The following is a 15,632-nucleotide window of genomic DNA, read 5'->3' on the forward strand; positions in this document are numbered from 1 at the left end:
TGATTTTGTTCCAGCAGTTAATGTACACACCTCCCCTGCTGATAAATTGTTTCTGAAGCCCAAACTACGGCCTTACGTGAGCTGAGGAAGTGTATTTGGGAAGGCCAACATTCTGTAGGTCCAAGACACAATCCCATCCAGCATGGATGCATCTCTTCCGCGTAGCTTCTCACTCCCGTAAATTATTGTAGGGATCAATTTTTCTTAAATTACCCAGAGCAGTGGGGTTAGATTAGGGCTGGCCACTTTTCTCTTTAGATTCTCAGTACCAAGGATAGCGCATTCCCATTCCTCTTCAGGGCATCGTTCTGCGGTTTGAAAGATTCCTTTTTGCCAATAATGATACCTACATATTTGTTTTCAGACACAGACTCTGAGGGCCTCATTTATGAAAAGTGACGCATCACTGCGTGAAAACAGTGATACGTCACTTTTCACTGCGCCCTCCGTGCGACTCCAATGATGCGTCATATTTACAGTATGACGCATCATGTCGCAAGGAGTCACAGATACGTCAGTATTTCTGACGTATCTGTAGGCGCAAAAGTGACGCATTGCTGGAGTGTGTCACAAAAGTGACGCAACTCCAGCAATGTATTCTTTCACATGGGGTAAGCCCCATGTGAAAGGGCCTGCGTCAGTCTTACGCCTGCTGTGAGGCAGGCACAAGATATTGACGCATTTGCACCCTAGAAGTGGCGCAGTGAAATCTCGTAGATTTCACTGCTTCACTTCTACGATGCTTACTTACGTGGGAACGCCCACCCTGCATACATTATACCTGACGCAGGTATAATGTAGCGCAGGGGTTTACAAAGTGACGCATCTAGGTAGATGCGTCACTTTGTAAATATGGCACATCATGGCGCATGTTTTACGCCACTGGTGCGTCACAAAAAGTGACGCACCGGTGGCGTAAAAGTGACGCAGGGGCTCATAAATGAGCCCCTAAGCGTCGAGAGGCGGTACGCCAACTACTTCCCTTTTCGTGCTGTTCACCGACATAGCTTTCGTTGTTAATCAAAGTTCATTTTTGAGCCATTTTCCACTGAATAGACATGGGTGGCATCGAGAAGATGCTGCAGCCCGACCGGGGTGGAACTTTTTGGCAGCAGGTCGTCTGCATAGAGGAGATTGGAGAGGTTTGTTTCGTTCAGCTTCAGGGCGTGGGAGTTGTGGCACTCCAGTTTTGCCGTTCAGTCAGCTAGAAAGAGGTTGGTTCTTGTTAGAGGAATGCTGGCGCTGAGATAACAAGTTGAAGACAATTAAAAAATGTGTTTCATTGCTGTCTGATGGATGACCCTATTCTCTGCCTTTCGTCTGGGGTTTGCAGGGCTAATCTGTTTATGGTAATAAGGCACAGACGTACAAAGGAAAGTGGATTGTCGTGTTTCCTAGGAGGGGCTGTCATGATGAAACAGTCCTGCGTGCCTCAGTGTTACATCCTCGACACTGTGCAACAGTCGTATTTAGTCAATCTCAGCAATATTTAAAAACCTCTGATGGGATCAAGCAATGCTGGAGGAAATGGAATTGTTTTTTATTTTAGCACGCGGGGGTCTACAAAAGAACTCAGGGGCATAGCAGCAAGGGCCGGCGATAATTATCGCTAAGCGCGCTTAGCACAAGGATAATTATCGCCGGCTAACGCTGATTTCTATCGCCGAGATAGCGTGCTATCAGCAACGCTTATCCCCAAAGCGATAGAATTCCATGCGCAAGCTGCCAAATGTGCGATTATCCCTGGAAATCCAGCGATAATCACACAATGTTTGGCGATAGCTTGATGATAGGGCAGGGCAGACCTAGCCATCATATCCACCTTCCATTGGATATAATGGCTAAGTCAGATGAAAAGCAGGCGTAAGAAAAATAGCGATAAGCGCGTTTAGCACTACTTTTCTTATCGCTCTGCGGGTTAGCGTGAGGCCAGCTAATTGGAGAAATGTCGGTTAGCGGCATTTTTCACATTATTTCGCCCACTTTGCATCTCATTAGAGATGCAAAGCTGGGCGTTAAGGGAAAAGGCGCTGAGGCATGGATTCACGCGATAGCGTGACCTTGCTAATAGTGCGATACAATTATCGCCGCTTTCCGGCCGAAAACGGCCGCTTACGCGGCGATAATTCTCTTGATGATATGCCCCTCAGTCTCTGTGGCTGCGTCAATGTGGGATATTGCAAACGTCAATGGCTTCAGCATCAGCTTTGAGCATGCAAACTCTGATATTATCAGCTCAATTAATCTGGCCTTTACATAAGAAAATGAAGTAGAGGAAAACGTACCCACTTATATATTTATATTATCAAACTACATATGAAGGGTAAATATTGACATATACACAAACAAAATCTCCGTACACAGCAGTAGAATCTATAGACAAATACTTTGCAATGATTTGATAGTCAAACGCTCCCCACCCCCAACCCCAAGAGATGCAATGGGCATGTGCATGAACGTTTTGCTCCCTCGGGGCACTATGGTATGTCATGTTATGCCATGCTATGTAATGTGTAATTGTAAGGGTATCCTGGCATTGAGCAAGTGTGTGTGCCTAGTCCAGCCTATGGTAGGTCCTATGGTAGGTTGGTTAATTCAAAAGCCAGGCCTTCAGGTTCTTGCATAATTGAAGAAGAGAGGAGGAGGCGCTGATATGGAGTGGGAACCTGTTCCATGCTTTAGGAGTGATGTAAGAGAACGTTGTCCTCTTGATCTGGTTCTGGGTATGTGTGGAAAGTGTGCAAGTAGGAGTCCTGCAGAGCAGAGGTGTTTGGGTGGTTGGTGGAAAGAGATGTGAATGTTCAGTTAAGTGTGGCCTGGGTGGCGTAATGCCTTGAATATGTATGTGAGGAGTTTGAATTAAGTGTGTTTGTGTTTCGCAAGCCAGTGGAGTTCCCTAAGGGGTGGCATGATGTGAGTTTTGCGTGGGAGGCTGAGGAGGAGTCTGGTTGCTAATTTCTGCATGGTTTGTAGTCATCTAGGGAGTTGCTTGGTGATCCTGACATGGAGGGTGTTCCATAGACCAACTTGTTGTTAACTAGGGTGAGCGTGACAATTTTTCTAGTTTTGATTGGGAGCCATTTGAAGATTTTCCTCAGCATCTGTAGGGCATGGAAGCAGGATGCATTGACAGCCGTTGACTTGTACAGTCCTGTCCTGTTTGCTGATGATGATTATTTTGAGGATCCTGGAGTAGATCATGGCCTGAGAACAACCGGCCACTAGTTGGAGTCCCATGGTGAGGTGTTCTTGCTGAAGATGATATTACAGAAGGGGATGCAAAAGCTTGTGCTGCCCCTTCCATAATACCGATAGCACCAGCGCATGTATATGGGGCCAGCACTATTGTCAGAGGGTGTTCCCTCATGAGGGAATCACTTTGATTCTACGCCTATGCAATAATATGAACGTTGGTAAAGAGTTAAACATAACCTTAGGAGGCGTACTGACAGTCCACCATAAAAAGGTGGTACATTGCCAGGGTGCCTACTGAAGGCAGCCCTCTGGAGTGGGTTAAAGCGAGTCCCATATACTCCTGAGACCGCACCTCCCTACGGGGGGATCCCTCTCCCTTATTTAAAGTGTAGGCAGCATGCCACCTGCACTGTGTACACAGAGAATCTTTGAAGCAGCTGCTCCATATTTCATTTTGAAAGCTCTGCCCCCCAGGGCAGCACAAGTTTGTGGCTATCCTGAGGGCAGTGCACTCATCATAACAGTATGCCTGAGCCGCTCACAGAGATGTGTGGGGTAACATTTCAAAATAAAGGAGTCTTTTCAGTTAAGGCTTTGTTCCTCCTGGAGGTTTCCTATATTCGATAGGTTTACACATATGTTGCCTTAACGGGCATATCTCATTCATTAATCATAAGAAACTGTGGGCCATATGTATCAAGCATTTTTCCCGTCCATTTGTGAATTTGAAAAAGCCTTTTGGGATGTATCATCCCAAAAGGCCATTGCAAAATAGAGAATAGAGAATTGCAAAATTTGCAATTCTCTATTTTGCGAATGCAATTAAGGAATTGCAAATTGCGATTCCTCAAATGCAATTCTGGAGCACCAGAAATGTGCTATTTGGCCTAAGGAATTGCAAATTACCACCAACTTCAAGTTGGTGGTAATTTGCGATTTTCTTTAAAAAAACACTTTTTCGATTTTTTTAAAGTGCCATATGTCGCACATACATGCCCTTAGGGCATGTATATGCGGAAAATGTGCACACATGCATATTTCAGGGGTGCAACAGGGTGTCCTTTTGGCACCCTTGCAATCCTGAAATTGCATTCTCAATTTGCGATACTCTAATTGGTAATCGCAAATTGAGAATGTCTTCCCATTCATTATTATGGGCCTCCTAGCCCATAGGAATGAATGGGAAGGTATTCCTTATTTGCGGATCTCAATTTGCGATTCGTAAATAAGGAATACGTAGGATTAGCAAAATTTTGACCACATCCTACACACATTGCATTTTGCGATTCTCTAATTGCGATTCTCTAAAAATCGCAATTTGAGAATCGCAAAACTCTTTTTTGATACATATGGTCCTGTGTTCCTAATTCACAGATTACTTGTCTGATATCCAAAAGAAGTTGAAGAACCTAGCTGTTTGGCAAATCCTATTCTAAAGTGGAGGTTCATCACAATGGGCAACTTGGCACTGAATGATTTCTCTCCTTTGTTCCCTAACTCAATGGAACTCAGTTTGTAGAAGTCAGAAGAATGAAATCCTGGCCGAACTTTGCAAGATTAAAACTTGCAACCATAGCACCAAAAACAGAGCTCTGTAATGGATGCCATGGTGCACTGAGTGACTAGTTCTAGGCGTAGAGAGAAACCTTTCCTTCAATCCGTTAAAGTACAGTCTGCTTAAGCAGGGCAGGAAATAGGCTTTGCTTGTCTACAGGTGGAGGTTAATGTGCACAACCCCTCAAATGGAAAAAATAACATGAGAGCAGATTGAGCAAAGCGACTAAACATATAATGCTCACCCGCGGGAGCACACATGGAACCCCATCCTCTGGTTTCACATAGAGTAACCTCCACCACAGCTGGAACTGGGATGCAATAGGCCATGTACATCCAGGTGCATTGCATGCAAATATCCCTCGAGCTAATCATACTGATGTAAGCAAAACAAACACAGAACACACATGTTACCTAATTGTCCTGCCTCGCTAACCCTAAACCTGCATGGCCACATATCTGCAAATGATTTCCACAGAACTGCAGGCCAACACCAAAAGGAAAAATCCACATATGACAGTAGAGCCAAGCTACATCCCTTCTCCCTTACAAAAAGAGGTGTCTCACACATATATCTCCCGAACCTCATAAAGATTCCAACTGATAAGCAACATCAAGGTGGCTTCTGCCCTCTGCTCGGGTTGCACATATCACAGGAGAACTCAACTTATTCTACTTTTCTCATGTCAGTTTTGCCATATACCATACACATGCAGCTTGGCATTGTCAATTACTGCAGAGCATTTTCTATTCCACTCTTAAAAGCCTACCGTGGATGCGTGCACACTTGACACTCCAAACATACCACTGACAAGAATTTGTCTCAAAACCATAACTGAGACATGCAAACTTGAATAGCTAAGATTAGCTTAAAAAAACACCTTGTTTCCTTCCAACTGTAAGGTCCTGTTAGGCTGTGTGATGTAGCCACTTGTTAATCACTGCTTGAGAAGCTACATCTGTCCCCAGTGATGTATTCAGTTGTGTCTTATTATTGTGACCAATTAAACATCCTGTGTAGTGCAGTCAGGCAGCTTCATTCCGGCTTTTGGAAAAAAGATCTCCGCCAGGAAGGCCCCATCTCGGGTGCCGATCGGGGATTGCAGCGCCGCCCCGATAAGGAGCAGACCCGATGATGAAGCATGACATCTAGCTGGCTGGGTGTGTGAGGGTCTTTTTCCAACTAGGAGAAGTTTCTTCTCCCCTTCTTGCGCAACTACTTACTCTCAAGTAGAGCCTATTTCTCAACACACCTTCGCCTGCATTCACATTAGGAACTGCATACCATTCTTGTTATAGTTCTATCAACGGACCTGTATGCTGGACCTGTATAAATAATAGTCCGCTTTTCCCTTGCTTTGACTCTCCCCCCCCCCCCCCTTGTAAATATGCCCCAGGATTATTTTACAACTTTGCTCAAGAAAACGTAGTTACATGGGAAACATTTATAGGTGAATTGTTGTTCGATTATTTGGTCCTGCCTCAGTTTTAACATCAGCGCAATTACAGGGACATTTCTATTAAAAGTGATGTTATTGGCACTGCAGGGGCTCAGGAATTACGTGATTCTGCGGCTGTGGCGTTTTCTGTGTGATTATGAATTTGCCACATTTGCCACTTAACCCATCACACTGTCCATAATCTGCAGATTGTAACAACAACAAAAATTAGTTTCTCGTTCAATCGGATCAAAAGTTACAAAAAATGCGGCGACACATGTTCCCGTGTAGAAAAGCACTTCCCTAATGTTGATTGGTCTTCTTTCCGCTCTCCGTTTCTGTATTTGGTTGCTAAACTGATATGTAGGAGGAGAAATCTTTGCCCACACTGTGTTACCATATGTAAAAGCTACAAAATAATGAAGCCATACTGTTACAAAAAATGCCGCATTACGCCACATAAATGAATTTTGACATGAGTACTGAAACATTGTCTAGAAAAACAGACACATTTTGTCTTTGGAGAATGAGTTTGGTGCATCTACAGAACCAATGGACATATCAGCAAGGGCCTGCGATAATGATCGCTCAGCGCTCTTAGCGCGAGGATAATTATCGCAGGCTAACGCTGGATTCTATTGCGGAGATAGCGTGCTATCAGCAACGCTTATCTCCCAAGCGATAGAAATCCATGTGTTAGCCACAAAACAGTGCGATTATCGCTGGAAATCCAGCGATAATCGCACTGTGACATGCGATACCTTGCTGATAGGGCAGTGTGGGGTTAGCCATGTAATCCACCCCCATTGGATTAAATGGCTAAATCAGATCGAAAGCGGGCGTAAAGAAACCTGTGTTAAGCGCGGTTAGCGCTTCTTTTCCAATCGCTAAGCAGGTAAGAGATTCCCTTGATAATTGGAGAAATGTCGGTTAGCGATATTTCTCCAGTTATTTTGGGAAGGAACGCCCAGTTTGCATCTCATTAGAGATGCAAAGATGGGCGTTACGGGAAAGGGCGCTAAGGCAAGGATACACGCGATAGTGTGACCTTGCTGATAAAGCGATAAAATTATCGCCGCTTTTCGTCCGAAAACAGACGCAAAAGCGGCGATAATTTTATAGCGCCGCCTTGTTGATATGCCCCCAAGTCGGAGGACAAGTGAGTTATTTCAAGTGCATTGTCTCTTTCTATTCTTTTTTTTTTTTGCACAAAACAGAAATACTAGAAAGAACTTGGTCGAGTGTTCATGGATGAATGTACTATTGAAAATGGGGCGCTTCATGGATACAATGTTTGACATGCAGCAATCTTCCAGTACCTTCGAACACTTGAGGCTATGTGAACTTTAAGACACCAATCTCACCTTTAATTTATTTCGAAATGACTGCAGTCTCCTGTCTCCCTTACCTGCCACTTAAAGTACATGTCCTGACATTCTTTGATTTCGTTTTCCCACCCATCCAAGCTGTCAGTGACTGTGTTCTATTTTTTTTTTGCTGTGTTTACACATGTGTGGAATGTACCCGTCCAAAATAAATAAATAAACGGACTTTGAAATGTGTATGTCAGTCAGCTCCTGTGAAAAAGTCAGTGAAAAGCACAGACTCCTTCCTCCACACGTCGTGCGTGCGGAATTGGCAGCCTTCCCTTTTGGCAGCAGCGTCTTCTCGCCATTTCACAGCGCCAATCACTTTGAGCTGCTAAGGTGGCTCTAATAATAATCTATTACCCGCTGCACTGCACATTTCACTCAAGCGTGAAGGCGCAGGCCTAACCCGGAAGCAGGGGGTGATCTGAGCAGCCAACTGGAGGGAAACGTCCACCCGATCAAAAGTTGAAGACTGATCCTTGATTACAACTTAGATTTTCTTTTTAACGTGATTTGAAATGTAAAGTTTTAAATCGATAGTGTTTAGAATTGAATACAACTACAGAGTATTGTAACAATGTCTTCGATCGATATTTCAAAACTCAAAATGCAGGTGCAATTGGATATCAGTTAATTTGCATTGGCACTTGGTGCACTGAGTACAAGGTGGAAAAACTACACCTGACTCATGCTACTGATTGTCAATATTCTAAGAATGACATGTTATTCCCCATTCTGATGGGGAATAACATGGGGATTTGTGCTGAAGTGCAACATTTTTTTGGTCACAAACAGATGTTAGCTCCCAAAAAGGGATTTGTTGCCCTATAATGATCAGAGCCAATGTGTGATTGTGTTGCCTTTCCCAAAAGATTAGAACAATAATAGAATGTGTAATTCCATGATTTGCTTTAAAAGTTAGTTTGAAAACTGTCACTGAAATAAATCCATGTGTCGAAATAGAGTGTAAAGGTGGCCGACACTGACAGGCTAGATACGCTTCACAAAAGCAAAACAAAGGTCTCTGTTGGAAATGACCCCTTCTGCAGGGTCACCCCAAACGTTTTGCCTTCCTTCTCCCCTTGTGGCTGAATTCGTTTTTGTTGGTTTTAGGACTGTGGGCACTTTACTGCTGCTAACGAGTACTAAAGTGCATATGCTCTACACTTAAAACATGGTACCATTGGCTTTTCCACAATTGGCGTATTTTATTTACTTATAAGTCCCTTGTAATGTGCACTACATGTGCCCAGGGCCTGTAAATTTAAGGCTTTTAGTAGGCCGGCAGCACTGATTGTGCCGCCCACTTTATTAGCCCTTTAAACATGCCTCAGGTCTGCCATTGCAGAACCTCTGTGTGCAGTTTGAGACTGCCATGTTTACCTTTCAAGTTAACCCACTTGCCAGGCCCAAACCTTTCTTTTTAATACATATAGTTCACCCCTAAGGTAGGCCCTGTACAGCCAAAGGGCAGTAAGCCATGTATTTAAAAAGTAGAACATGTACCTTGTAAGTTTTACATATGCTGGTAGTGGAAAATCCTACCCACATTTTTAACTACTACAAGGCCTATCTCTCCCACAGGATAACTTTGGGATTACCTTATTACATTTTATAAGTGTAATTTTCAATTACAAAGAGATTGGACCCCCAAGTTTGATGTCTCTTGAATCACAATTTAAAATCACAACTTAGAGTGATGTCGAATTTTAAATTGTAATTCTGAAAATACCACGATTAGAAAGTTGGCATTTTATTACTTTAGCCATTTGATACCTTCTGCCTGTATCTAAATACAGGTCTGCGGAGGTTGACAACTTGGCTTTGTGCATTACATCTATACACCCACACAAAGGGGGAGTCTAGGTGTGACTTGATGGGCATTAATGGACCATTAACTGGCTTGATGTGGGGCAGAGCTGAGCACTTCCCCACTTACACCTGAATAGGCTGTGTCCTATCCACAAACAAGGGGCTGCACACCCCCCTGGAGTGAGCATGGAGCCAGGGCAAGAGGGGTAGGGACTCTGTGCACTTTAAATGCCTCTTTGAAGCTTCCCCAACTGGCTGTAAGTACTAAACCTCTGACAGCACCAACTCAGTACACTTCTGAACCTGTGGATACTCTGCCAGGAAGAAGGACCGCTGTGATGCTGAAAGGACTGTCACTCTGCTGGACTGCTACACTTCTTTACTCTTGCTCTGCTGACCTGCTGCCCTATTGCCTGGGAATGGAAAGGACTGAATCTGCATCTCTACAATCTAGAACGAGAAGGACTCTAAGGGATTGCTGGCTTGCCTCCTGATTGAAGTCTCAGGGACATAAAAGAATCCAATTCACCTGCCACAGCATCTGGACTCTGTCATCTGGGAGGCAACCCAGCCAGGTGGTGCCAATCCAGTTCTATGGCCTTGGAAGAGGGTATAAGGTGCTGAAAATGTCAAAATCCATGCATCGCCATCGTCGTACAACTCAAAACGGGCACATCTCCATTGATGCTGACTCATCATCGCTGCTGCGAGGATCGAGGGCATTACATTTCCATCAATGCTGAGGCATCGCCATTGCAGTGAGGCTCATCGTCTCCATTCCCAATGCATCACCTACTCTGCGTGTCTCGGAACGTACGCATCGCCTACTTCCTAGGGAACGACATTGATGCATTGCCTCCTTTGCTTCTCACATCTCGTCCTCGATGTCCACGCAACTGCGAACCGAGGTACTGTTGCAGCAGGCCAAGGATGGTCCCTGCATCTATCCCGTGCTTCATCATGGTTGGCTAGAACTTTCGGATTTGACCCAATCTATCATGGCTAGATAGTTTTGTTTAGCGGGTTATGCTTTTAAGCACTACATTTGAGCGTATTCTTTAAAAATGTACTACTCCGGGTATAGTTATTGAAATTTTGTCGTTTTGGTCTTGTCTTGTTCAACAAATTAAGCTATATTTGTCTAACCATGAGTGGTATCTTTTGGTGTGATGTTTTCACTGTCTGAAGTGTCACAAAAATACTTTGCACGTTGCCTTTTAAGCTAAGCCAGCCTGCTCTATTCCAAGCTACCAGAGGGTGAGTACAGGTTAATTTAGGGTGGGTATCTGACTTACCCTGACTAGGATTGTGATTACTGTTTGGACAGGGTGCATACCTCTGCCAAACAGAAATCCAATTTCTAACAGTTTCCCAAGAAGTATCCCTCATTAACCTTTTGAATTATGTGCTGACCAGAAGGCATCCTCATGGGCAAGTTGCAGCAGTTCATGAATCAAACATTTAAAGAAAAATAGAGTTAAAATAAGAAATAGTATATGGTCTAAGCTAATTTTGTAAACTAATATTCATGTGTATCAAGTAAACCAAAACATTGCAGCAAAATATCAATTGGAGCAATGCAATTCTATGGGGAAGCATATTAAAATTAGTTTTGAATGTAGTTGTTTGTATTTTTTTTATAAGCAAGGTCATGAAGCTGAATGATTGGGCCAGACAGAACAATAGCCAGGTTTTTCAGAACAAAAAAAATAATGCATGCTTACTCTTCTGTGAAAATGTGGCCACTGGGGCTGATATAACCTGGTTACTTGGCTGTTGGGTGGCTGAAATTCCATAACGTCTATCTTAATGAACCACATTTTTAATCTTATTTGCAAATCCAAATTCGATGAGAAAGCCCATCCTGCAAGCAAATGTTCTTGCACTGTGGTTTTCGTGATGATGCATTTGGAAAAATATTGCATTTATGGCTAATACCTTGAAGGGTGGCTTCTATTGGTCTTCCTATATATCAAGGTAATCAGAGTATACATCTCTACGGCAGGTGACGGTCACATGAGGTCAAAATAAACTGCAATGGTATTGGATCAAACTTACGAATGCTTATGGTGGAGAGAACAACGAGCCAGGCCAACTCTGCATGGAACAGATAGGTTGTTCAGGACAGAATGTTGTGTGTTTCCAAAGCACCATCACCAGTAAAGGAAATACACAGCTTTGTTCTGGTCCACCAGGGGAACTTTGGGAGAGTTAAAATCCTTTCAGCTGGAACTCTTCACTATTATTAAATTCAACTGGATCTTAATTTAATCTGACTGCATACTTGATTTAAAAAATGTATCTCCAGGTAGGGCAACTTATGACCAAGCCTATGTGAGCAGTGGACAAGTGTGTATCAGTGTCAGCACCCAGCATGTGCTGGACTTCAAACAGGGAGGCTTACAGCTTGAATGAAGTGCTTCGGTTGTCATTATGCCACTCTCAGTTCTCCTGAGCCTCACAAATACCAACATTCATTCTTTCAGTGACTTGTTATTCGAATACTAGAGATGTAAGACATCAACAGCAAGCAAAATACCTCTCTAGGTCTGGGGGTACAGTGGAAAACTGGCTGTAGAAAACTAAATCCAGAGGGGACCCTAGTGCCATTGTGAACACTGATGAGTCTTTACAGTCTAAGTAAATACACATTTTTTCTTGATAAATACCTGCTACACTGATTGTGGACTCAGAATAGCATTTCATATAGACATTTCTTAGCCTTCTGTGTACATTTTCCAGACTTTCAAGGCCTCACTTTCAGCCCTTACCTAAATTGCTGACCGGAACGTGAAGTGTTTCACATTAATGCCAACATAGAACGCCATCTGAAATTCAATTGTGACTATCTTTGTCTGAACATCATTTTGAAAAATTACCCTTTTTTTCAACTTACATCATCTATTACATACACCCAGAGTTGGATAAACTGGCCAAGGAGTGGCCTTTTCAATATTCAATACAGGTTATTTATAAACATATTATGAGAGCCTATAGTCCTTCAGTACAGTCCATTCTTACTTGACATCATCCAGGATATTGACACAAAGTTGCCCATAGGGTTCTCCTTACACCTCAAAAAAGAGAGAAGGTTCATAGATGCTCATGGATGGGATGTTGCAAGGCTCCATCAATTTAAATAAAGAAATTATTGACCGAGTTTGATTAAAAGGGGTAAGGTGAAAAGGAGAAAAATACCCTTCTTTAAGCGCAAATCACTAAAAAGGGGTATAATATTCTAAGATCTGTTTGCGGTAGACCTGGGTATCAATAGTCAGATATCTTAAGATTCTAGTGATACCCTTGAAGGAAATGCCATTGTCTTTAACATTCGACTGTGTAATGTCTGTAAGGTCTATGGGCGGGACGAATCTCAAAGTTGTTCATAGTTGCAGCTCCTTGAAAACTAGAAGCTATTGATGCCTCATCTGCGCCAAGATACAAAAATGTGGTGATAGTAAATCTGGGCTTACCTAAACGTACCTACCCAGATGACACAGTGGTAGTCGGTATCCTAAATTCAATATTTATCTATATACAAAACTCAATATTGTGGCCATCAAGATTGCTTAAGGGTAGGATCAGTGAGCAATATAAAATACAAATGAGGCTACAATACAGCAAAACCAATCATGAGAAAGGAATTATTATGGCTTCAAGCAAACGCATACAGTGAGCATGGCGCACTGAAAAGCAATTTAAGTGACCATATAAATCTAATCATAGATTTGTGCCAGTTAAAGGAATAATGGGGTCATTTAAGATTTGTAAATTTACATTTTCCTATTCATAAATCTGCAGCTCCTTTACCTCATTTAAATGTGTGGGCAACCAGTCACAATGCTACAATAAAGCATTCATATAGTTGAAGTAGATTCTTTGTCAGAATTGGTTGCATCATTAGATGCCCATGACGCACTGAACCCACAACTTCATATTTGTCAAGGTTAATGTATTCCTGCTGAATATTTTGCAGTTCACTTAACCATCTCACCTGTGTGATGCAGGCTCCAGTGAAGGCAACAATCACTGCCACAACATTGACTGTTAGCTGGAACTGCAGGAACTTCGAGATGCTGTCATAGACATTACGTCCCCACATTACTGCCTTCACAATGCTACTGAAATTGTCATCTGTCAAGATGATATCTGAGGCTTCTTTTGCAACGTCAGTTCCAGCAATTCCCTGAAAAGGGTTCATAGAAAAGGGTTAATTCATATTTATTTATTCAATCATTCATTCATTCATTTACAAACTGTTTATAGCATCACCTGTAATCTTGGAAGAAAAAAAAAGGGGCACCTCAATGCAATCCACATGGCAGGCATTAGCATCCCTCTACTCTTCTATTATCACAGCTTTACATTTTATTATTGTTATAGGTTTGTACACATATATAAACCCACTACCCACAAAGGCTATCTTTGCTTTGTTAGGGTTGCTAATGTAACTGGTGCAATTCCTAAAGATTGTTAAATAATTGTGGGATAGTGGTTTATTAATTGGGGTGAATAGTAGTCACTAACCGGTGAGGTCCAGGCCAAGGTTTCAGTAACTCAAACCTGAGCTCAAACTCTGGTAGAAATAGCACGAAGCAGGCATGCTTAAATTAGGGATTATTTGCAAGGCATTTAGAAGTACTTTTTTTTAGCACTTTCGGTGCTTTACTACAAATTGGCCCAGAGTGTATTATTCTAGGAGAAAACCCAAGAAGGCACAGGCATTCTGCCCCTATTGGGAGCCTATCATTCCACCAGATGTGTTTTCAGAAAAGTTAGTAGTCCTCTCCTTTTAGGCTATACCAATGTGGTTCTGGGACCAGCTCCACATCCCACTTGTCTGGTGCCTAACTGGTTATTGAAGGCATAAAGAACAAAAGCCTTCCTTTGCTCAGCTCTCATCTTACACTTAACTGTGGGTGGGCAGGCCTCACTAATGTCCCTATTGATGACGTTCTGGATCCTAACTAGCTGCTTTTCCTGCATTGGTCTCGGGCTGCCCTGTCATTAGACCTAAGTCATCGTCCCTTCTCTGGGAGAAGTTTCCACACCTCATTGAAATCAAACAGTGGTGGGCAACTACTGTTGCTGATGCAAATTAGCTCCCTAGAACATCAGGCAGGGAAAATGTACATTTCTAAAAGTAGATTTTTCCTAAACATTTCTTTACAAAGCTACCTACACTATTAAGTTGAATTCTAATATATATCAAAAATAATGGCTGAACCATTTCTCTAGCTTGTCCCAAACCCAAGATATCAAAATTATTATATTAATCTGCACTATAGTTTTCCTCATAAGACAGACACAGAGTGTCACAGTAAAAACACTTTTCGGGGAAGTTGCCACTGTAATGACATGGCAAAATTAAATTTACATGTCCCACTGTTCACCATGCACTCCACCTTGCAGGCTATGGAGTGACTTAGTAATAGTTAGGAGGAAGGTATTTCTCCTGTCGAAATGGTTATTGTGAGAGGTCAAAATGTGATTCAAATAAGCATATTAGATATACTAGAATTATGTAGTTTTATTTAATGTACTAGCTATTTTTCTTTTAACAAAATCATTACTTTTACAGATATTTGCCTAGGTAGGAATATTTTAGAAAGTGATTGGGATTTTCTGATTTTATTTTAAGGAAGACACGTTACTGTGCTAAACCACCATATTAATGTATTTTTAATATATATTTTTTGTCACTTGATTTATTGGGACATTAATCAGCAAACAAGGTGGGTTTACCCACCAATGCCCAATCATTTGGAGGTCTGAAGCTTAAATAGAGGTAGGTGAAATTCTACTATGGTGTTCTTGTCTGTGAGTGTCAGGATTTTAAATGAAATGTACAATGCCGGGGAATGACGGATGAGACATTATTTCCTAATAATCTATTATACTGTCTAGCATAATATAAATTGCCATTATGTTACATGAAAGAATACCAGATGAGTTAGAAAGCTGTTGTAATCAGTTGGACTAACTATAGCCCCTTGCTCAATAAAGTTGGTGGATGAGATACCTTTGTGAAATACTGTGTAACCAACATTCTTAAAGTAAAACCCATTAAGTCTGAAACGATCTCGTGGCCCATTAAATTGAAATTTCTCACACGAGACAGAAATCAAAAATAGAATATAGATGGTGGCAAAGTATGTGACAATTGACCTATAGACGATTAGCAAACAGGTATTAAAGAAACAAGAATATCTCCAGAAATAACAGTACATTTCCTACATGCATTAACTTGTTTAGAAAGAAC

General features: G+C 42.1%; 1 protein-coding gene across 4 annotated transcripts in view; it reads right to left on the bottom strand.

The window, feature by feature from the left end:
- LOC146797710 (plasma membrane calcium-transporting ATPase 2-like) overlaps window positions 1-15,632 on the bottom strand; it is a 2,176,758-nt gene that overhangs the window by 70,207 nt on the left and 2,090,919 nt on the right. For all 4 annotated transcript variants that reach the window (XM_085624877.1, XM_085624876.1, XM_085624878.1 and 1 more), the window contains one exon: window positions 13,365-13,556. In XM_085624877.1, the coding sequence (XP_085481003.1) occupies window positions 13,365-13,556 (192 nt within the window). The remainder of the gene's footprint in view (window positions 1-13,364; window positions 13,557-15,632) is intronic.

Source organism: Triturus cristatus, chromosome 9 (genome assembly GCF_964204655.1).
Source record: "Triturus cristatus chromosome 9, aTriCri1.1, whole genome shotgun sequence".
Taxonomy (NCBI): Eukaryota; Metazoa; Chordata; class Amphibia; order Caudata; family Salamandridae; genus Triturus; species Triturus cristatus.